The following is a 24,972-nucleotide window of genomic DNA, read 5'->3' as shown; positions in this document are numbered from 1 at the left end:
AACCAAAAGTCGTGTTTTTTTCATTAGGCAGCACTGACGAGAACATCAAGCTTCTCGAGCCTTACATGCGAGACCTCCTCGTGAACGGGAAAGAGTGCCGAGTGCTTCGCGATACCGCAGCTACGATGGATGTAGTTCACCCCTCTTACGTAGAACCCGATATGTTCACGGGCGAGTGCGCATGGATCAAGCAAGCAGTGGAAGCTCATAGCGTGTGTCTGCCAGTAGCAAAAGTGCTTATTGAAGGACCTTTCGGAGCACTTGAGACGGAGGCCGCAGTGTCATCTATGCTGCCCCCCCAGTACCCGTACTTATTTTCAAACAGGTCCGATCACCTCCTGCGCGAGAAGGGGCTTTTGTTTGGTGAGGCTAGCGTTCAGGCCTTAACCAGATCGAAGGTTCGGGAGCTCGCTGCAAAGGCGGTAGTTGCGGGGCCGACGTTGTTGAACGATGAAAAAGGGTCAGAGGCGCAGCAAGCTAGTATTCAGAGCACGCCCGAACGGGATAAAATTGAGCCTGTAGCGTTAAAGGCACCAGATACTGGAGAGGAAATTCCCGATGCGGGAAAGTTAGAAGAGCTTCCGGTCGAGCTTCCGGGACTAGGCTCAGTGACGAACAGGAAAGACACCGATCAAGTCATTAGTGACTTAATAAGTAAAGCATCGCTGTCGCCTGAGCAGAAAACCGAACTACACCAGCTCGTACAAGAGTTTCAAGGTCTGTTCTCTGAGAGGCCTGGTAGGACTTCTGTCCTTACTCATGACATAGAACTTACCTCCCCAGAGCCAGTACGATCCAAGGCGTACCGGGTGTCACCCCGCCAGAGCGATATTATGGAGGCTGAGGTAAAGAAAATGCTACAGCTCGGTGTTATTGAAGCGGGTGAGAGTGATTGTACCTCCCCTTTGATTTTAGTTGAGGTACCGGGCAAGGAACCTCGTCCTTGCGTCGACTACCGCAGGCTTAATTCCATCACTAAGGATCAAATTTATCCGATCCCTAACATCGAGGAGCGCCTTGAGAGAGTGAGTAGCGCTCAGTTTATTTCCACCCTAGATCTTGTCAGGGGTTATTGGCAGGTTCCACTTACAGAAGAGGCTAGTAGGTATGCGGCGTTCATTTCACCAATGGGGACATTCCGTCCTAAAGTTTTGAGTTTTGGTTTGAAGAACGCGCCATACTGCTTTTCAAGCCTCATGGATAAAGTGTTGCGGGGACAGCAAGAATTCGCTTTACCGTATCTAGACGACGTAGCGATATTCTCCGCATCCTGGCCTGAGCATATGGCGCACTTGCGGGCAGTGCTAACCCGCCTGCGCGATGCGGGCTTGACAGTCAAGGCTCCCAAGTGCCAGTTAGCACAGGCCGAGGTTGTCTACCTCGGACACGTGATTGGTCGGGGTCGTCGCCGCCCCTCTGAAATAAAGGTGGCCGCTGTGCGAGACTTCCCGCAACCGCGCACGAAGACCGATATTCGGTCGTTCTTAGGTGTCGCCGGCTACTATCAGAGGTACATCCCCAGGTACTCTGATATCGCGGCTCCCTTGACGGATGCTCTAAGAAAGACAGAGCCGCAAACAGTCGTCTGGGATGAGACGAAGGAAAGAGCTTTTAGCGCCCTAAAGAGCGCCCTAACAAGCCAGCCTGTGCTACGATCGCCCGACTACACAAAAGGGTTCGTTGTTCAGTGTGATGCTAGTGAGCGAGGCATGGGCGTTGTACTGTGCCAACGGGAAAATGGAGAAGTAGAACACCCCGTCCTGTATGCTAGTCGTAAGCTGACGAGTCGTGAGCAGGCGTATAGCGCCACCGAGAAAGAGTGTGCGTGTATCGTGTGGGCCGTTCAGAAATTGTCATGTTACCTAGCTGGCTCGAGGTTTATCATTGAAACGGATCACTGCCTCTCCAATGGCTGCAGACCATCTCTCCCAAAAATGGCCGCCTCCTGCGCTGGAGCCTCGCTTTGCAACAATATTCCTTTGAGGTGCGTTACAAAAAGGGGAGTCTCAACGGTAACGCCGATGGCTTAAGTCGAAGCCCCTAACGTGGGAATCAGCCTCAAAATTGCTTGTTACTGATGTTTTTCTTCCTGAGGCAGGATTTTTAACCTATTGCTTTTGTGTAGTGTTTCAAAGTGATGATGTGCTTTCTAGTGCAATTTTTCGATTTGTGGACGCGTTCTGAGTGCTGCTAAACTACTGTAAGGAACTAGGCAGCAGAAAAAAAAGGGGAAAGAGCCTGGCAGGGCTTAGTGAGGGTTGTGCCGTGCTTGCTGACTGAGCGGTTGACTTTTGGCGTGGTTCTAACGCTTGCCGGAAACGAGAACAAAAATGTCAACTCTCCCGAAGTCACTTTGCAGTGTCCTGTGTGCACCTGAACGTGAGAACGAGGCCTTCTCTGTGCGCTGCGCTCAAGAAACGCCCAAGGACGCCCAACTTCGGTTATGGGCATCATCGAGCGACATCCCTCCGGACAGCGGATGCAGTCCCCTGACCATCGGGATCTCCTTCCCCCGGCGGGGCGGTCTGTTACGTTTCGCCTACAACGCGCGGTAATGCCGGCGCGGATGCAACGGACGCCGGGGCTTTGTTCAAAGCGGCGGACATTTTGGCCCGTTCAACGACGCCGCAACGCCTACCCGCCAAGCGTGTCCAGGCGTGTTTCAGTGCCACGTGTCTTCGTGTGTGCGTGTGTGTGTGTGTGCCCTCGCTTGTCAAAGCGCGGCAGCCGGGGAGCGGAGTTCCCCGAATGAGGGGCCTGGAGGTCTCTCGGCTCAACCGCTCGCGCCGTCGTGGGCCCCTGCTGCGCCGTCCCGTGACCTTCATCCCGTGACCTTCCCTCCTTCCCTTTTGGACCGCGACGCCGAGAGTATAAGAGCAGCTGCCCCCGGACGCCAGGGGAGAGGCTCCGATTTGTACTGTTGAGTTACGTGCTCTCCCGTCTCTCCACTCCGGTCGACCTGACCGGCCGCTCTTTTGCTATGTTAGAATAAACAAGTTGTTCTGTTACCAGTCTTCTCATGCTTTGCCGGGACCTCCGGATGCTTCCAGTGCCCCAGGCCGCCAGGCCAACGCTACCCTTGGGGCTTGCGACCCATTGGCAATAACGGGCGTCAACACCGAGTCCCCAACAACTCGTGCCAGCGGTACGATTCCAACACGTGTCTGAGCTTGCGTGTGGTTCAATTGGACAGTACAAATTTAGGTAGCAGACGTAGTGAGACTTGCCGCCCCTGCCTCTGTATATCAAATCAAATTAGTATATATTGTCACGTGGTGGTGACGTTGAATAACACAGTAGCAATACTGTGAACGACAAAAGTAACTTTTATTGGGCGAACCTGTGCCCACAAAACAGGCTACACTTATAGCACAACGATAGCGGCGGACACGCTCGGCGATCGTCGAAAATCTGATCAGCGGGTCAAGCGCGTCGGCTTTTATAGATCAGTCGTGGAATGTTCCAGATTAATCGATGGGACCCGCGTGCCTTCCACAAAGTTCTACACTATTCGCGTCGCGCATACATGCAATCAGATTACACAAGTTGCGGTGAAATACAGTGGAGGGAACCATCGATAACATTCCAGAAACTTCTTTTACATGCAGGCGCGTCCTGCGCTGCACGATAACATTTGTTAGGCGGCCAAACGTGGTCGCCCGAAAAAGATAAGTACACGTGTCAATATTCAGGCTCATAAACATCTCTATAGCGCGCCAATCTGTTAATATAGAAGCGGATTAGGGTGAACATATGCCATGATGTACATCATTTTGATAGGTTTAACCACTGCGCGTATGCGTGTTCATGGCGAATCCTCTAGAATGGTTATGTGCAATCGGGACACAAGAGGTGCAGATTACTTAAACGTCATAACCATTCTCCTTTCGGCATGCATTATGCATCACCTTCGTCATCGCGAAGTCATTGCGATGTCTCGCTCTCTGCATAGGCCTTATTCACTGTTTGAATTTCGGCATTGCTTGGGAGCGGTGTGATACATAAATAAAGAAACTGCTAGAGAATAATGCGGTAACGTCTGTGGCCGACAAGCGTAAATACTGCATAAATAACACGTTGCAGAGGACGAAGGAAAGCAAAGGTTTACGCATGGCGGTTAGTTATAGAGTAATTATTAACCACTTTCAAAATGCTTCTTTTCACTTTTATTCGATCATGTGTGTTAGATTTACATATTTATTATGTGACAAAAGGTATAGCTTGTACAGGAGGTATCTCGGCCTTTCATCATCCACCGCTGCATGCTAGGCTCGAGCATTGTTAAAAATGGGTATAAAGGTCGTGATGAAAGTTTGTCGGGATCTGCGAACACGTGCCAAACTGCGCTTTATCACGTTCTGATAAAGCAAGAGACTTTTTATTGTTAGGCACGCAAGCTAGGAAGGACGAGCATGCGCAGTGCCATGTCTCGACAGCAGGTGATGGTTTGGGAAGAGGGTTTAGTAATGCGCCATGGCACGCCCTCGCAGATTGCGTGAAGTATGACCGCCCCTGCGCTGTACTGTCCTGGGAAATAAGTGGTTGCACTGACCGTACGGGACGGGTGACAATGGCCGGGAAAGACACAGCTGGACCCCACTTTACGACGTCGAGTGGCAGTTGCAGCGTGGACCTGGGTACAAGCAGTGCAACCACTGATCTAAACCATGGCAGGTGAGCTTCCACTGAACATTTACTTCGAATAATGTCAAACGTAAGAAGTTGACGCATGCAGATGGCCAAACATCTAGCTTCTTTTACGGTAAGCATTTGTAGCCGGGCTCTCATGAGTTTTTGCTCGACGTGGCTGCTGCAGCTGCCTTGGTGAATACGGCTCACAAAAGAGACATTTGCAATGTGGAATTGGCTTGCACGTAGCCCCAGCACGTCGGCAGTTATACCGGCTCTAGAGCCTGAGAAATTACTCAGTCAACAAACAAGCCCTACGTAATATCCTCTACGGATCAAGCGCAGGCTCTAGATTATCTTATTCTTTTGATGAAACGAAGCTCTCTACGCCTTAGGGTTTCGTGCACTTACCCGGTTAATTTATTGACAAGTATGGTGGGCCAGTACTGCACTTCCGCCAATACCAAACCTGCCCTTCAGTTAAAGTTTGGGGGTTTTCGCGCCGAAAGCACGATATGATTATCAGGCTCATCGTGGTGGGAGACTTTGGGTCAGTTTCGACCACGAGATGTTCTTAACGTGAACCCCACGGAACACGGGTTTTATCAGGCCCCAATCTAAATGCGGCCGCAGCAGCCGCTTTTTGATCACGCCACCATTGGCTTAGCAGCGCAGCGCCAAATTCACGAAGCCGCCACGACGAGCCATATTTTTCTGATCGCGGAATAGTCGTGCAGTGAACTTGGCCAATCTCGGTTACAAAGTAATCTACGTGTTGTGCGGTTGCAGTGTCTGTCTTTCTGATTTTGTGAAGCAGGTGCATAACTGTTGCGCTGCTAGAAGCTTTGCAGATGCCTTATAGCCCCACCGTGAAAGGTTACCTTCATATAAGCTTAAAAGGGTCGCTCGTTCTCTATGCATGTTTGCTTAAGTAGAAGAAAGGTCCAGTCGTTAATTCCCACCTCATACATGCGCACCCACGCGAGCGGACAAAATGTTCGCGCCCATAAGCGTCAATTTTCCTACGTTGATCTGGGTGCGACGTTAGATAGAAATTCATCTGGATTGGAAAAATGGCTCTCAGTTCCAGGTTATTTGGTTACATAAAGCGGCAAGATGGCCGTTCTAATATGCGATGACACACCACAAATTGCACTGCATTCGAGGTATGCAGCGTCATACTTGCGGTAAAAAGGCACTGCTGTTCCATTTACTTTTCTTAGGAAGATTTTTAGTCGATGAAGCACAAACATAACTGGGACGAAAATGTATTTCATCGACAATCTCGCGGATCAATATATTGGATCTGGTGACATCCTAAAAGTTCGTTCGAAGTGGATTCGCCTTGATAACGCACCGGATGCAATTTTTGCATTGCAATATGTGCCGTCAAGTATTAATTAATAATAATTATAACTTTTGTTAAATTGTCATACATACATTTTGATTGCTCCTGCAGAGAAAGACCAAGGAAAGACGGGGAGATTAATCAGAGATTACATTCGGTTGTCTACCCTGTGTCGGGGGAGCGGCATAAGGATGCCATAAGGGAGAGCGAGAAAAACAATAAAAAACGCACACATACATACGACACAGAATTGTTTTTTTTTAGGCACAGTTACGCAGTTTGAGAAGGCGTTCCTAATGTTACGCCGTGTGACCGTCCAATCCTACGTCACAAAGTGTACGGTCACAATTTGTCGCAAACTCCCGCGAATTTTAAGCAACTTAGCAGCGCCTTTATGGCGGATCGCAATGATCTTGCCTTAGGCCAATTTCAAAGCATGTCTTCCATTAGTGGGCGCTTGTCCAGTTGGTGTAGGGTGGCTTAGGGGACTGATCTTGGGGGTCGAAACGGGGGCAGTTCCAAAGAAGGTGTGCTATTGTGCCATTGTTCCCACCGAAGCCAGAGTGGGCTGTTGGTCATCGCCATAAGAAAGGAGTACGCCTTTCCAAATGCTACTCCGGGCCATAGACGGATTTGAAGGGTGCAGTTACGTCGTGGAAGGTCGGGCGGAATACGGAGCCGAAAATTAGGGTCCAGGGTACGAAGGCGTGCCCTTGGGATTTCCAATGAATTGCATTGAGCTAATGTTAATCCACGCGCAAGTGTGGAACGTTTTTTCGCTGCGTCGGCTCTCGATGTCGGCTCGTAAAATTGACGCTTGCGTCTGGCAGTAGGCCCTCCCAATGAATAAAGCTGTGCTATGTGACATAAGTAATTGTTTTAAAGCTGAGTCATTAAAAGAAAGACGCGGTAAATGGCACGCTTAGCAATCTTAAGAACTGCAGTTTGTGATCGTTGCACTTTTTGTCTGTCTTCCTCTCAGCGTGCGGGAAACGTGTTCCCGTTGATGTCTAGCATAGCTTGGCTCGTGTACGAATACGCAGCGGGTGAAAGATTCCTCTTGTATATAAATACAAATCAAATTCTAGCTCTTTAAGCTTTGCAAGAACAATGCCTGTGCAGTTTTCTTGGGCACCAAAGCAAAGGTTTACAGGCTGTGGCTTGTTCGATTGTTAAAGTTTGCTTAAAAGGGCAGCCTGCGCACATTTGTTGCGCTACGGGATGTTTATGGTTTAGCTACACTCGTGAAACGAAAGCTAAAGGTGTGATTTGATGACAAATGTATGACGCCCATCGATGATACTTGCTTGAAAGTAGTACTGACATTACATTTTTGAGTGGTTACTTCATGCGCTAAATCAAAATTCTGTTCCTCTAAATCCTAATAAAATGATTACAAGCCTGTTCTCTAATATTTTCAAGAATGAAACGTTCAAAAACAATCTTTAGTACCTCAAAAGCAAGAAAATGAATCGTCTAAAAGATCTTTTCTGTACCTTGTTAAAGGTATAAATGTGTATGTCGCTTGTGTTTTAGACGCTTTGCTTCAAAACGATCTTTTTTTTAACCTTATATAAACATTAGACTAAAAATATCGGAAGCACAGATGTCTACTACGGTTGGCTTTGGCGTTCGGTCACTAAGCTCGAGGACGTGGGATCGAGTACCTTCAGCGGTGACCACTTTTCGATGGAGGCCCAATGGAAACACGCTCCTACAATGAGTACACGTTAAAAAACTCCAGGTTGTCAAAATTAATCCGAAGCCCCCCACTTCGGCGTGGCCCATAATCACATCGTCGTTCTGGCTCGCAAACCCCTCAGAGGTTTAATAAACGCAGACGCGCGAAGACTGAAACAGCTGGTGTTTCTTACGCACGTGGTTTCTTGGTTATCGGAAGCCAAGTCCCAATTTCGTAGCAATAACTCGAGACCATCTCTTGCGGCTTGATGCAGTGGATGCATTGTTCTTGCGATTTTCAGCTGAGGAGATCGGGGAGCCAGCGGCAAGAAATGTCATTGTCAGTAGCGGCGTAACTGCTTTGATTCGACCGATTATTTAATGTTTTACCGAATTAGCGAAGCAAAAAGAAACACATTACCTGTTTCCCGACGTCTACCGTTGCCGGTACATCTCCTTATTGAAAATTGCACTGATCTTGAGCCCACCATATTTCCAGAAATTTTTGCCAGGCTTCCGAAAAACACCGTGTATGTATTTTCTCCGTGTTGAGCTTAATGGCTCCTCTTCTGCCGGGAGAGCACAATGCTAACGTATTGCGGGAAAAGGAAAATTGTAGAACTGGCTTTACGTATACTCCCCCTTCGCTGGTACCAAAAAATGGGAAGACACTGTATCAAAATCATACTCTTTATCGCTAGCTTATGCCTTTTTCGGGCGACGCTTTTCGCCCCACTATTAACTTAAGGGTATCGCTCACCGCAAAGCGCGCCTTCATGCATGGCGACTTTCTCGAATATTACGGGCAACCTGCAGGCCGACAGAGCAGCTCGAGGATTCGTACATAATAATAATATATGGGGTTTTACGTGCCAAAACCACTTCCTGATTATGAGGCACGCCGTAGTGGGGGACTGCGGAAATTTTGACCACCTGGGGTTCTTTAACGTGCACCTAAATCTAAGTACACTAGTGTTTTCACATTTCGCCCCCATCGAAATGCGGCCGCCGTGGCCGGGATTCGATCCCGCGACCTCGTGCTCAGCAGCCTAACACCATAGCCACTGAGCAACCACGGCGGGTCGTACATAACCGAGCGCTCAACACGCCGGCTGCAGAAGACCTGGACCCTGTCGACCTCGAGTATTCAGCAATCGTGAACTACCACAGAGGGCGTCGTTTGCTATATCCACCACCCCATCGAAATCTAAACACAGAAGATGCCGCTGCCTGGCGTAGGCTCCAGACAGGCACTTACACGAACTTACACATATTACATAGGATACACCCCACAGCCTACAGGGACGAATGCCCATGGTGTGGGGCCACACTAACCCTATACCACATTACGTGGGAGTGCGCACTACACAACATAGAACACCCAGACACGAACACCACGAGGGAGCAATGGGAGGCACTGCTGTCCAGCTCGGCCCTCGACGACCAGCTCAAGCTGATGAAGAGCTGAGAAGATGGCAAGAGCCAGCGGAGCCCTGGACTAAGGGCCCCGACCATTAGCTGTTTTTTATTATTATTTTAATAAAGTTTATCTCTCTATCTATGTCGAATATTATCGTTGACTCTGTCTGTAGTGTAAGGTTTCTGTAGATGCAGTCGTGTGTGTGTGTATGTATATATATATATATATATATATATATATATATATATATATATATATGTGTGTGTGTGTGTGTATGTGTATTCTAATTTCATGCGTGACACGAATTCTGGAAGGCACACGAGCACCAACCATTTCAAAGGACCCTTCCGTGACTCATGCACCTGCATAAATAGCCGACGTGCTTGACCACGACACCAGACTTCGACGATCTATGCGTGTTCACGTCTTTAACCCGTTATTGTGGGCACAGGTTCACATCGTAAAGACTCAGTTTTGTGGCTGGTCGATGTGCGCTGGGGTCTCTTTCATCACCGTCAAGGCAAAACAACGATAAGGTAAATTACGGGGCTTTGCTATTTCTGCTGTCGATTTGCACACGCAATGAAAGGCTTAGAGCCATATCCCTGGCTTTCTTTCGCCTCGTTGCTTTTCAGCATCCTTCAGAACGGCTCGATGGCTCTAAGCGAGAACGTGATTTTGAAACTTTTTCTATTCTTAAATTTCGGTAAACAAGGCGATTGTTCCTAGGAGCCAAACCCCTCATCGGAATGCATCGGCACTGTCAAATAAGTGTCCGTTGCAAAAACGGTAGCACTCGAGAGCAGTAGCTTTTCCTGCAAACCATTCTACGATCCGAAACTTCGGCTCTTTACTGTAAAGTTTTACAACTGACGTGCCTCCCGATCTGTTCTCTCGCAGAGTTCCCGAAGAACTCCGGGAAGCAGCGTGGCACCAGCGAGACAACCAGGCTGCCAACAGAATCCAAGAGTGCCGTGTTTGCCGGTTCGTTTTCACCAACACGGAGACCTTCCGAAAGCACGCCGCTGACCACTCGCTTGGGAAAAACAAGAACTGTCCCGAGTGCGGTAAATTGTTTAAGACGTCATGGCCCCTCACTAGGCATTTACTTTCGCACGGCGAACCAGCCTTTGAGTGCGGCTTGTGCGGCCAAAAATTTTATACAAAAGGTGGCCTCAAGAACCACATGTTTGCATGGCACGTCGGTGCGCAGGACTGAGAAGCCGTCGGAGGGTCTCCTTAACATGGCAGCACGCGCCAGGAAATTGGTCGAGCACGTCGGGAAGCAGCGTCGCACGTCACGGTGGCATCGGCATCGGTGAAAGCGGATATTCGCCCTGGAGGAGTGACTTCTCTGGATGTCACCCTGGCGCCAAGACGTGTCGTGTGCCTTCGCAGAAGAACTTGCTGTCGGGGTCACAACTGTTCTAGCTGTGCGCTAACTTTTTGACAAACAAAACTGGGCTAATCTTATCCCTTCTGACTACGGCCGAAGAATGCCTGCGAATAAAGTTCTTACAGTTGTTATCTCGAACTCCGTAGAATCTCAGTAATGACCCAATCTCTACACCACTTACTCGCACGATTTACGGAAAACAGGCATTACACTATCAAATTATATATATATATATATGCATGCGCGAAGGCCACGTTTATATTTGCATCAAACGGCAGTACCAGTGAACGGGTTTATAGAACCCCGGTGCGCTATTAGGAAAGTAGTGGAATAAAATCTATGGTTGGACTGCAAGCCAACCCTCTGGTCGCGAAAACTCATGGCTGTAAATATTGAGCGGAAACCAATCCTTGAAACCAAAAAGAAAAACGCAGCAGTTTCGACCAAAAGGCCAAGCATTCCTTAGGATAGCATATATGCGGACGGCTATAGAAAGTAAGCATTTTAGTTTTAACGGCCATGAAAACTTGCACGCATAGGCACACTAACTAAATTACCAAACATAGTGTCACGCACCCACGAGAAAATATGAACGCATCTCACTCGATGACCGCGAAAACTCGCTGTCAAAACGCTGCCTTGAGGAAACCCGGCAGCAGCGGTGAGCGAAGTGACATTTTTGCTTTCCATCGCTTCAACGAAAAGTGAGCTCCTAAGAACACACAGCACGCACAAATCTACAAGCTGCCGACGCACGACGTGTAGCCGCCACATGCGCAGTTGCAGCCGGAGTAGAACGCCTCCCACGTGTCACCCACCTCCCTCTCCCTCCGTACCTCGCAACACTGGGTGCCTCGCTCACGACTGCAGCTGCCCGCTTGCGTCTGTTCCTTTGTCTGTTCTTTCGCGGGCGAGATTGACCCGTGATCGTCTGCTCCTTTCCTATGGTTTCGCTCGCACATACAACATAGGGCGGGCGGCGAAGGGTTTATCTGTTTCGATTTTCTATGGAACTTCTCCGTGACGGCGACACCGACGGCAGAAATGGGCTTGAAGTGCCCATATCGTCGCTATCGCAATAAAAGTCGTTTCAGTCCCACTACGGGAGCCTCGTTCACAATGAAGCGAATGATGCGAAATTCGGTTAAGTACGCTTCATAATGTGACGTATGCATCGAGTGCATATCGGGGACAGATTTCCTGTGTTGCGATTGAGTGTCTGTGCCTTCGTCTGGTCATGAAGAGATTCCAGGCAAAGCCTTGCCGTCTTGTTCATTTCTTTTGAAATTATTTTACCGCTATCCCAGTCGGTGCCACGGCCCGGGGACACTGAGTGTTCAACCAATACGTTTGTTGCCATATGCTTGATTCTGAGATCATAGTTGTGCTGTTTTATTCTTTTTCGAAATTGCCCGGTTCGCAGATGTACACGTGTTCACAACCAGCGCAAGGAATCCGTTACAATGCACTCGCGAACATCTTTTACGCGAGCTTGTCTTTGACCGTGAACAATTGCGTGTCGGAGCTTGCTCGTAGTACAACTGAACAAGGGAGATGTAAGTAGCATACGTAGTGCAACTTAAGGCACTACGTCTGGGGAGAAGAAGAAGAAGCATCGAAGAACATGGAAAAAGATCGACTCCCGCTTTCAACATCGATTTCGACCCGTTAATCAGAGTGTATCCCTGGTTCGGTTACATCAATCGACGCTTAGCATCGAGAGGATCACGGCGACACCAGGATTTCTACGGTGGGTCAACTATTCGCATCTTAAGAGACTTTTTGAGCCGGCACCATCGCCGCCGCGCTAGGCCAGGTGCTGCCTGAGTGTGGCAATTGGAGGCGAGTCAGACATGCAAGTCATGATGGAAGGGGAGGAACTACCTCCCGACGAGTGCACCGAAGAGTACGGATGGCAGGCAGCAGTTTCTAGGCGAATTTCGACCAGATCCGCTGTTAGCGGCAATTCAACTGGAGCTAGGCCTCATATGGCTACGTCGCCTAGAACATACGAGAACGGCAGTCGAGTCAAGAATAGGGTCGCCAGGGCGTCCCGAATGCCATACTTGCCGAAAGATCACTTTAAAAGCATACTCCGACCACGCGGCGGCCTCAATATAAGCAAGATTGGCTCCACCAAGATAGGTAAAACCATCGTTGAAGCAGCTGGTCTAAGCTCGGACCACATTGCATCAGACATCATATGCCCGAACGTCAACCAAAACATAATTGTGGCCAGTACGCCTCAACGAGAGAATGATGAGAAATATGTGAGAATAAGGTCAATTAACCTGGATGGATGCAGCTTCGAGATCAATGCATATGAGGCTGCACCTCACAACACGTGCAAGGGAGTGATAAGGAACGTTGACTTAGCAGATGGCCCGACGGAGCTGGAGAAGAACATAGTAAACTCAAGAAACCCTTTGGCTCTCGCCGTTAAAAGAATCAAGAATACCGGTACGGTGATCATCGCCTTTGATGGACACAAGGTTCCGAATTTCGTCAGATACGGCCCGGTCCTTGTAAGGTGCTCACTATACAGGAAACAAGTCGACGTATGCTACGCTTGCGGTCGGCTCGGTCACAGAGCTGACGTGTGCCCGTCTCCGCAAGAGAGAATATGCCGAGGCTGTGGTGCAGTGAATCCGTCTGACAAACATCAGTGCCAACCCAGGTGTGAACTGTGCGGTGGCCCACACCCAACGGCGGACAAAATGTGTAAGCAGCGCTATACAACTCCATACGTGGTCAGAAAACGGAGAAACGAAAGAGCACTAGCAACCAACATCAACAAGGACAATAACGACCCGCAGCCAAGATCAAGGTCCCGTGGCAGGTCCAGGTCCCGCAGTCGCCCGCGCTCCAGGGGAAGAAGCGTGTCCAGATCCCGACCCAGATCCAGATCCCATTCCAGGGCGCCATCCGGATCAAGAGATCGGAGTCAACAGGCTGCATTGAAACCCGGGGAAGGAAGCAACGGATCCACGTGGGCCGACAGAGTCAAGGGAACAGCCATAGCGGACAAGACGCCTCCTCACCGAGACACCAATAAGACAAGACTTATCTGGGCCGACGACGCGCGTACTGATCCGGTAAGTGCCATGCTTTGTGACCCAACCCCAGAGCAAAGTAAGGATCGTGAAATAGGAAGACTCAAGAAAGAGAATGCAGAACTAAAGGAAATGAATCAGAACATGATTAGAGAGATGACGGCAATAAGGAAACTCTTAAGCGAGGCTAAACAAGCAGAAAACAAAGATAGCACTAATACACGCAAGGAAGCCCCAGTCCCCGCGCCTGCTGGTGAGGGACCCATGTCAGCCAAGCGTAGGGCTGTTGAAAGTAAGCTCAAGAACACTGAAACACAGATGGAGGAAGTCAAACAAGCGCTGGCGTCTTTCAAAGACAACATGCAGATGCTTATGGACAGTGTCTCACAGTTAACAATGAATGTAGGCCAAATACAGACGGCACTGAATGACCCTAAGGAGGGACTGAAGGCTTTTGGCGAAAGAATCAAAACCCTGGAAATGATGACTATGTCAATGGACGTAAGGGAACAATGCGGGTCGTCATTCCTCAGAGCTACACTAACTCCCCAGGTGGGGGAGATGAATATACAATATGGCTCATAATAAGAAGGAATTTCGAATACGGCAGTGGAATTGCGGGGGGTACAATAACAAACGTAACATCATCCAGCAATACCTTAGGTCACTTCAGTCTAAACCGGATATTATCGCACTTCAAGAGACAGGATATGGATATGTCACACTCACTGGATACAGAGCCATAGAGTGTCAAACCTTCGGTAGGGGCCTGTACGTGCTTGTAAATAAGCAGCTTACACACATCCCACATGAATTAGGCATCGTAGACAAAAACCTAGAGTACCTCATGGTTGCGGTTGTAGTACCAACTTCACACAAAAATCAAAGGAACAATAGCTTATTCGTACTCAACATCTACAGCAATCCGAAACACCAGAAACAACACTTCAAGAGATTATTCGAAAAGGCTACTAATCTAGCTGAAAGTAGACCTCTGATTATATTAGGAGACTTCAATGCAGCCCACGAGCTATGGGGCTACGTTACGACGAATGCCAAGGGCAGGAATCTGTGGAACCACGCGGATGAGCTAGACCTGGTCTTAATCACGGATAAGGCACATCCTACAAGGGTTGGCAATTCTGCCTGTAGAGACACCACACCTGACCTTACGTTCATTAAGAACACAGAGCATGTTTCATGGACTAACACAAACATGAATTTTGGTAGCGATCATTACGTAATAGAAGTCAAACTGGAAGTAGAGAAAGGCCGAACTCGAGAATTCGAGGTCGTAGATTGGGACCTTTTTCGTAAGTTAAGAGCCCAAAGCGGAAAAGAAACCACCAAACTCAATCTCAGAGACTGGTGTGAGGGCATCAGAAGGGACATTAAAACAGCGTCCAAAAGAATTGTTACAGACACTAATGTAGAGGCAATGGACTCGAAACTTGCCCACTTAATAGAAGCCAAGGAAGCCATAACCCGAAGGTGGCGGGCCCAAAGACTAAATCGTAGACTGTGAAAAAGAATCGCAGAATTTAATAAACAAATCGAACAATACTGTAACACCCTCTGCCAGCAACAGTGGGACGAGTTTTGTGAGTCAATCGATGGGCAAATAAGGAACGGCAAGGCGTGGAACTTGATCAAGCATCTGCTGGATGAAAAAGGCACTAAATCCAACCAGAGACACAGCCTTGCCCGAGCTATACGCATAGCCCTTAAGGATCAGCCCATCGAAACAGTAACCAAGCAACTAATTTACAAATACCTACCAGTTAGAAATGAGCAGGACCAGCCACTTCAATCAGAATACAGGGGAGCCGCTCAACCTGAACTCGACCAACCCTTCAGCACATCCGAAATCCGGAGGGTGTTAAGTGAACTAAATCGAAAGTCAGCCCCCGGTCCTGATGGAGTAACAAACAGATCACTTTGCAATCTCGATGAGCCGTCAATTGAATCGCTGACAGACTTCATCAATGAAGCATGGATCTCAGGCGAAGTGCCAGAAGAATGGAAAACTTCACAAGTTATACTAATACCGAAACCGGGTAAACCTCCAAGCTTGGACAACTTAAGGCCAATATCACTTACATCATGCGTGGGGAAGGTCGCTGAACACGCAATCCTTAACAGGCTAAAGGACCACTTAGAGGATAATAATATATACACCCACAACATGCTGGGTTTTAGGTCCGCACTTTCCACGCAGGATGCCATGAAGCAAATTAAACACCACATACTCGACGGATATTCCAGAAATACTAAGGCCATACTGGGATTAGACTTGGAAAAAGCGTTTGACAGCATCAAGCATGAGTACATCCTCAAAACATTAGAAGACATTGGACTCGGGTTGAGGGTGTTTAAATACATCAAATCCTTTCTTGAAGCACGCACGGCGATGATAAAGGTCGGAGACACAAACTCGGAAGTGGTTCAGCTCGGAGATCGAGGAACCCCCCAAGGATCGGTGATCTCTCCCGTCCTTTTCAACCTGTGCATGATTGGTCTGTCCAGAAAGCTGGGCAACATTAAGGGCATTGACCATACCATTTATGCTGATGATCTGACTGTATGGTGTGCTGGTGGCAGTGAAGGGCAGATACAGGACGCACTGACTGAAGCGATCAAGACGGTGGAAGAATACCTGAGACCCACTGGACTCAGGTGCTCCCCACATAAATCGGAGTTGCTACTTTATAGACGTGAAAAAGGGGGCAGGCCTAAGGGCTGGAAACCTCTATCGGAAAGCAACATACACCTACATACAGAAAATGGTGCCAATATACCCAGAGTCAACGTGATCAGGGTACTAGGCTTTTTCATTGACGCAAACGGTGGAAACCATACGGAGGTCAAGAAAATCACCCTTAAAACGACGCGTGCAGGATGATCAGACGCCTGGCAGGAAGACACAAGGGCATGAAAGAAGATAACCTCATCAGGTTAATCAACTCTTTCGTGCTCTGTCATATTTCATACGCCGCTGCCATGTACAACTGGACGCAGGTTCAACTCAAGAAGCTTGACTCAGCGATCAAGAAAGTTGTTAAAAGCGCATTGGGGCTCCCAATTCGAACCAGCACTGCAAAATTGCTCAAGTTAGGAATACACAACACGACCATGGAGATCGCGGAGGCTCAAGAAACATCACAAATAGCGAGACTATCTACAACCAGCACGGGAAGATCAATCCTGGACAAGATTATGATCAACCCGATTACGGATCCAGCACAGTACACTAAAGTTAATCAAGAATTCGCAGACAACATAATTGTCGCACCGCTACCCAGGAATATGCACCCAAAACATAACATCAACAGGAGAGTTGCGCGAGCAAGGGCGTTAATCAAGAAAATGGATAAACGGGGCAGAGGAGCCTGCTTTGTTGATTCGGCTGCTTACAACGATCGAACTAAGTTCGCGGCGGCAGTAGTGGATCATCAGGGCAATTGCACCAACTGCGCCACGGTCTACACTAGCAAACCTGAAGTCGCTGAACAAGTTGCCATTGCATTGGCACTAACAGACGATAGATTTACAGAAATTTATAGCGACTCGAAAACAGCTATTAGAGCTTTCAATAGGGGAAAAATTGCCCCACAGGCTGCGAAAATAATTAACAAAAGGCAAACAAATGTTACGCGTTTCATTTATTGGTTCCCGGCGCACCTTGGTTCATTTGATGGTATTCCTGTCAATCCAAATGAATCGGCCAACAGCGTAGCCCGCGACCTTACAGACCGGGCAGCTTCTACATATGGTTTTGATTCTGCTGGATTGGAGAACTTACAGAGAGATACCCTCATTACATACAATGAAATTACAAAACATTACTACATGGGAAGGAGGGAGTTTCCACCCCCTCACTATAGACTAAACAGAGCACAAGCAGTTACACTTAGGCAATTACAAACAGAGTCTTATTATTCCCCTGCACAAATAAAGGAATGGTATGACATTGCAGACATGAATATTATATGCAAAGCATGCAAAAAGGAGATATGCACGCTTGAACATATGCTCTGGGAGTGTGGGTCGCTCGGCCCTGGCATTTCCCGGAATCGGTTTTTAGGAATGATCAGATCTCCAGATCATATCCCTCAAGTCCTGGCTGTCCAGTACGCCCGTGATAGGGCTAGGAGGCTTGACCTCCCGGTTCCAACATGGGACTAGCCAGGCGGGTGGCAACACCTTGTACAGGACAAGAATAAAGTTTTTTCCTCCTCCTCCTCCTCCTCCTCCTCCTCCGCACTACGTCTGCGCACAATATATTGCGGCTCAAAAGCAAATATAAAGGGTGCCAATCTGTTAATGTAGAAGTTGATTAGAGTTAACCGATGCTATGATATACATTATTTTCGTAGTTTTAGCCACTCCGTGTGTGCGTGTTCTTGGCAAATCATCCAGAGTGACCTCCTGTTCTCGGGACACAAGAGGTGCAGATTAAATAAACATTGAATGATACGCGTGGTACCCTACTGTGCATACACGAGTAATAACCATTCTACTCTGGACGAGCATTATACAACACCTTCGTCACCGCGACATCACTGCGGAGACGTCTCGCACTCGGCATCGGCCTGATTCGGAGTTTGTATTTCGGCATAGCTTGTGAGCGGTGTGGCGCATAAACAAAGAAATTGCTAGAGAATACAGCGGTAACCTTTATGGCGGGCAAGCACAAATATTGCCCGCCGTGGTTGCTGAGTGGCTATGGTATTTGGCTACTGAGCATGAGGTCGCGGTATCGAATCCCAGCGACGGCGGCCGCTTTTCGTTGGGGGCGAAGTGCTAAAACACCCGTGTACTTAGATTTAGGTGGACTGTAAAAAGAACCCCAGGTGGTCTAAATTTCCGGAGTCTTTCAACACGGCAGGCCTCATAATAAGAACGTGCTTTGGCGCGTAATACCCCATATTTTTTGTGTATAAGTATTGCATAAACGACATATTGCATAAGACAAATGAAAGCAAAAATGTACTGATCGCGGTTAGTTAGAGCTTTATTAACCGTTTTCGTATTGCTTCATTTCACTTTAATTCGAACATGTGTGTTGAATTTGTATATTTATTGTTTCGCAAAAAGTATAGCTGGCCCCGCAGGACTCTTAATTTTTCATCAGTTGCGTGCGGTTTTGGTAAACGTGACAAGCCTCCACGGCGCGCTACTCTCGAGCACTATGACACGTGGGTATACAGGTCGTGATATAGATATGACGGGATCTGCTATCACGTGCCGAACTGCGTTTTACCAACTTCTGATAAAGTGAGAGACTTGCATTATTAGGTGCGCAAGCCAGAAAGGGACGCGCATGTGTAGTGCCATGTCGCGACACCAGGTGCTAGTTCGGGCAGAAGGTGCAGGAATCCACCTTAGCACGCCCTCCAAGATTGCGTGAAATTTGACCGCTGCTGCACTTCCGAGCCCTGGGAAATAACCGGCTGTACTGTACGTACGGGAAGGGTGACTATGGCCGGGAAAGAAACAGCTCGACCCTACTTTACGATGTCGGGCGGCAACTGCAACGTCGGCCAGGGTGCAAGCAGTGCAGCCTCTGATCTGGACGAAAGCAGGTGAGTTTCCGTTGAACATTTGCTTTGAATAATGTCAAACCTAGACATGCCGTCACATGCTGATTGCCAAATATTTAGGCTCTTTTACGATGAACATTTATAGGCGAGCTCTGATGGGCTTTGCTCACCGTGGCTGCCGCTGCTGTCTTTGTGAAGAGGGGACACACAAGAGGCATTTACAATATTAAATTGGCTTGCACGTAGCCCCAGCACATGCGCCGGTATACCAGCACTAGCATCTAAAAAAATTATTCAGTGAACAAACACGCTCTACCTAATATCCTCTGTGGTTTGTGGGGATGCGTGACTCTCGCGCGTCCCCTGATGTTTTTCCCGCATAGCGCGTCTCCTGCAGGGCGGCTTCGCCCGCCGCGTGGCCTGGCGCTCGGAGTGGTTGAAGCGCAGTGCGAGAGATGGCGCTAGTGTTGCGCTGCTAACGCCGCCGACAGGCGAGGTTACTTGGGCGCCGAAAGGAAGGCGCTTGCTCTTTGGGGTTCGGGAAGCGAGCGGGAGCGGACGTGCCGCCCGCGCGTGCGCCGACCATGCTTCTGCGAGACCATCTCGCGTGGCCGCCTTTGAACGTGCCACCATTCGCGTGACAGTACACGCGAACGACCAGGCGTTGGGATCCAGCATGGGGCGAACATATTCGCTCGCAATGCGGTCGCGGTAAGTCGGACTTCTAGATTTGTCGCGCGCCCATCGGCATGTTTTGGGGATAGCAACTCGGCTAGCAGGCATTGATCTATGAAAGGTGCAATAAATGCCCTTGTGACTGTTTGCACTACTGTGTTGTCGTTCCTTTGTCCCAAGAGTACGGAGGAGAACCCCATATCTCCCACAGGTTTAAACGCAGGCTCCACATTGTCTTATCCTTTCTACGCCTTAGGGCTTCATGCGCTTACCCGGTCAGCTTATCGCACAGTATCGGGGTCGAGTCCTGCAGGTACAGCAATACGAAAGCTAACTGAAATTCTGGAGGTTCAAGTGCCAAAACCACGATGTGATTATCAGACTGGTCGTATAGTGGGGGACTCCAGTTGAATTTCGACCTCCAGGAAGTTGTTAACGTGTGCCCCACGGAAGACGGGTTTTATCAGGTCGGCATCGAAATACGGCCGCAGCAGCCGGTACTTGATCACCCTAACTCTGGCTTTGCAACGCAGCACCAAATTCACTAGGCCACTATGGCGAGCGATATTAACTTCGCCTGATAGCGGAAAAGGCGTGCTAGAAATTTGGCCAATCTCGGTTACAAAGTAATCTAGGTGTCTTGTGGTTGGGGAGTCCGTGTCCTGCTGGTTTTGTCAAGCGGGTGCACAAACGCTATGCTGCAAGAAGCATTGCTGTAGATGAAGTTTTATTGCCGCGTCGTGAAAGCTTAGCTTGATATGTGCTTGAAAAAACTCGCTGGTGATGTGTGCATTTTTGTTTAATTAGAGAAAGGCACACTAGTTATTAGCCACCCAATAAGTGCCCGCCCACGGTGGCCGACAAAGCGTTCGCATTAATAAATCCATTTGCTTATGCTTTTCTGGTTGCGACGTTAGATAAAATACTTTCTGGATTGGCAAAATGGCTGTCAGTTCCAGGCTATTTGATTATATGAAGCAGCAAGATGGCCATTATAAAATGTGACTACACACCACACATAGCACTGCATTCTAGGTATGCACCCGGAAACTTGCGGTAAGAACGCACCGTTGTTCCGGTTACTTTTCTAAGGAAGATTGTTGCTGGTCAATGAAGCACAAGCGTCACTAGGACGAAAATTTATTTCATTGCCAATTTCGCAAATCGCTGAGCACAAGGTCGCGGGATCGAATCCCGGCCATGGCGGCCGCATTTCGGTGGGGGTGAAATGCGAAAACACCCGTGCACGTTAAAGAACCCCAGGTGGTCGAAATTTCCCGAGTCCTCCACTACGGCGTGCCTCATAATGAGAAAGTGGTTTTGGCACGTACAACCCCATAATTTAATTTTTTTTTTTAATTTCGCAAATCAATATGTCGGATCTGGTGCCACCCTGAAAATTCGTTTGTAGAGGATACGCCTTGATAACTCAATGAACACAATTCATGCCTTGCAATGTGTGGCGTCAAGTTTTATTTTTAAAAATATTCTGAACTTTTTGTTAATGAGGCATATATATATTTTTGATTGTTCGTGCAACTGACGTTTCCGTCTGGGATAACCCAGCTCATTTACTAAAGCTATGCAGTGTGACGTATGTGATTTTTTAAAAAGACTTATGTGATTTAAAAATAAAATTCACTGTTCCGTCCGAAAGGCATAGAGGCGATTGCGATAGCAAATTAGTAGATCTCTTTACGAAGTAAGGATAGTAGTTTTATCAGGCGTATAAACTTTTAAACGCCGACCTGCAAACTGAATTACCAAACACAGAATACGTAAGCGTGACTCAACGAGGACGTAGAAACACACACAGAGACAGCGCTGTCTTTGTGTGTCTGCTTCTTTGTATGTCTTTGTTCAGTCGCGCTCTCACATTCCATCATGGATTCAAACCAACTAGCCCATCAATGTATTTTTACCAAATCAACCAGCACAGTGTCACGCACGCCAGGTATACATGAACACAACTCCCTCGATGAGCGCAGAAATTTGCTGCGAAAATTCTGGAGTGAGGAATCCCAGCAGCCGCAAGTGAATTGACTTTCATGCATGTCTCGCTTCAGCGCGAATGAGACATCGAAAGCACAGCGCATACGAAGCTACCGGCACAATGCGCCCCCTCCAAACTTCGCAGATTGCTTTGAAAATGAGGCCCACGCGGGCACGTACTTCAGCCACATAGCAGACCGCTTTCAAGACACATGAGCGCAGGAAACGCGTCCTTACGGCATCCGTCAAGGGCGTCTACTACGGCGTCCGCGATGCGTATGGTCAACGCCGTAGTAGACTGCGAGGTTGTCTCCGCTCTGTAGGAGGGGCGGGAGGACATCGAGGCACCGTAGCAGCCGCCGGATAAGAACGCCCCTCCTCCCTCGCCTCAACGCCTTCCTCACGCACCGGAGGAGAAGGCACGCATCCGGGCTGCGTTCCTCGCTCGCAGCACGCGAGATGGAACCGCGTTTGCCGGCTCCCCTTCACACGTTTTCACTCATACGGGACCTCATGGCGACGGCGATGCCGACAGCATAAGCGTGCCTGGAGTGATCATATAATTGCTATTGCAACAAACGGCACTCGGTACATGGCAGGCTTAGAAATCTTTAGAATCATTCCACTCTTTAGCGGTCTTCCTCAATACGTGCGGCAAAAGTGTTCCCGATAATGTCTAGCATAGCTTGGCCTGTCTATGGCTGTATGGCCTGTCCGCCTGTATATAAATGCAAATCAATTTTGTCTCTTTAAGGTTTGCAAGCAGAATGCTTGTGCAGTTTTATTGAGCACCGAAATCAGAGGTAAAGCCATAGGTTGTGGCTTGTTCGACTGCTACAGTCTGCTTAAAAGCGCAGCATCCGGACACCTGCTGCCCCACGTGACGTTTCTGGTTTGGCTGTATTCATGAAACAAACAAAGGCTTGATTTGATGATGAATTTGATGACGAAAAATTGATGACGAATGTAAGATGCCCATTGATGATATTTGCTTGCAAGGGGTACTGACACGATATTTTTCAGCGTTTATTTCTTGCTGTAAATCAAGATGCTAGACCTCGAAATCCTAATCAAAATGATGACAAGCCAATTTCTAGGGTTTTTAGGGTAACGTTTCTAGCTCTAGGACGATCAAAGCAAGAAAATGAATTGTCAAAAGGATCTTGTCAGTACTTCGTTAAAGGCAAAAACGTGTACGGCGCTTGTGTTATAGACACTTTGCTTCAAAACACTTGTTATTGGGCCTTATATCTAAGGGTCTCCAAATATCGGAAACACAGATGTGTGCTACAGTTGGCTTTGGCGTTGCAACGCTAAAACTGAGGACGCGGGATCGAATACCGGCGCCGTTGGCCACACTTCGACAGAGGCGTAATACATTGAGTGCAACTGTAATTTTAATATAATGTGCACGTTACTGTATATGTTATTGTACGCGTAAATGCTGTATGAACTGAACGGGGGCAGGGGCCCAGTCAGGCTATCTCAGCCTTTAGACTCTGTCTCCGCAGGAAATACCCTGAAATAAAGCGATTTTGATTTGATTTGATTTGATTTGAAAAAAAAAAATACGCTCGTGCACAGGGTACAAGGTCAAGAACTCCGGGTTGTCAAAATTAATCAGGAGTCCCCCACTACGGCGTGATACCACAATCATATCGTCGTTTGGCACGTGAAAACCACAGACATTTAATAAACGCAGACACGGAAAGACAGAAACAGCTGACGTTTTTTGCGCACGGGGGAGGCGACATCATCCTCATCTTGCGATGGCGCGTCAATTGGGGTGCGTGATAGACAATCGGTATCAGTGTTTTTGTCTGGACGTGTAGGTTACAGTGATGTCATATTCTTGTAATCTGAGGCTCCACCACGCCAGCCGTCCTGAAGGATCCTTTAAGTTCGCCAGCCACCGTAATGTGTGATGGTCGCTGACGACTTTGTGTGGACTGCCATATAGAGAAGGGCGAAATTTTGCTGTAGCCCAAACGATGGTGAGGCAATCCTTTTGTGTATTATAATAATTGCCTTCCGCTTTTCACAGCAACCAGCTACCGTAATCTATCGACGGTTCAAGTCCGTCTTTCCTCTGCACTAGAAAGGCACCGAAGCCTAGGCTACTGGCGTCAGTATGCATTTCTGTATCGGCGTACGCGTCCAAGTGCGCAAGTGCCGCTGGCGACTGCATGCGTTGTTTGAGTTCGCACAGTAACATCCGGCAGCCACCGTAGGAGCGTAGGCAACCTCGACCCTGCTTCGCAAGGCCGGCGTGTCTAAAGCCAAACGTATAGAACACGCGCTAAGAATCTCCTCCGTAGTGCGTAGGCCTCACATTACGTCTCTCACAACCGCTCTTTCTCGCGCGTGGTGGTGGTGGTGAATTTTAGCAACAGGTGGGTTGAGCCTGGCGATGAAGGCCGGCAATTGCTCCGCCCGAGCGTCTCGCGCAATACTGCTGAAGGGTTTCACCATATGTCCATCAAACCAATCTCTCATAGGAATTCGATAAGGAAGGAAACGTGAAGTTTCTTTGCGGGCTAAAACTGATCCCTCGGGAAATATAAGGTGTTGCAGGCACGCATGCGGAGAGCGTCCCTTTCATCTTGGAATTTCTGGCAGGACCACAAAAAGTGCTCAATGTCTCCTGTCTTGTTGTATGCCCTACAGTTCGGAGAATTGATTCGCCCCGTCTTAAATAACCAGGCAGGTGTATTAGGAGATCCTGTCCTTATTCTATATAGAAGTGATGCTTCCTCTCTGTGCAATGTCTTCGTTGCGCTGGACATATGCGGTGGAACGCAGAGCGACGCAAAGTGATTTCGAATGTCAGATTTTTGCACTTGAATACTTTTTGGAGCCTTGACTTTGGGAGGATGACAGAGCGCTGCGTATGCAAGCTGCGTAGCTTTTTCGTTTCCAGAGATGCCAATCTGGGAGGGAATCCACTGAAACTTTGCTGTGAAGCCTTTGTTGAGTTCTTTCACGATGGCTAGTGATTTGCGTGGCAACTTGAGGGATGGCAGACCACGGTATACTTGTTGTAACGCGGCCTTTGAGTCCGTAAGGACAACCACATTCTGCGGAGGCAAAAGTCTTTAGTTTGCGCCGATCAGAAGCTATTGCTACGCCTTCGACAACTGTCGACGAGGCTATAAGGTCCAGATGACCAGACCACGTACATCTTAGAGAGGGAATATAGAATACAGCTGCACAGCGGTTTTCGTCTGCCTTGACAG

General features: G+C 48.4%; 1 protein-coding gene across 4 annotated transcripts in view; it reads left to right on the top strand.

Annotated features, from left to right (window-relative positions):
* Positions 1-24,972, top strand: part of LOC129381705 (uncharacterized) — a 110,149-nt gene that overhangs the window by 61,904 nt on the left and 23,273 nt on the right. For 2 of the 4 annotated variants that reach the window (XM_055064763.1, XM_055064762.1), the window contains one exon: positions 4,491-4,674. In XM_055064763.1, the coding sequence (XP_054920738.1) occupies positions 4,571-4,674 (104 nt within the window). In that variant the 5' untranslated portion in view covers positions 4,491-4,570. Of the gene's footprint in view, positions 1-4,490; positions 4,675-9,977; positions 10,145-10,290; positions 10,601-24,972 lie in introns of those variants that run through there. The other 2 variants (XM_072285267.1, XM_055064766.1) reach the window with 2 other exon arrangements.

This window comes from Dermacentor andersoni, chromosome 11 (genome assembly GCF_023375885.2).
Source record: "Dermacentor andersoni chromosome 11, qqDerAnde1_hic_scaffold, whole genome shotgun sequence".
In the NCBI taxonomy this organism is placed as follows: domain Eukaryota; kingdom Metazoa; phylum Arthropoda; class Arachnida; order Ixodida; family Ixodidae; genus Dermacentor; species Dermacentor andersoni.
This window is presented reverse-complemented; position numbering and strand designations above follow the sequence as displayed.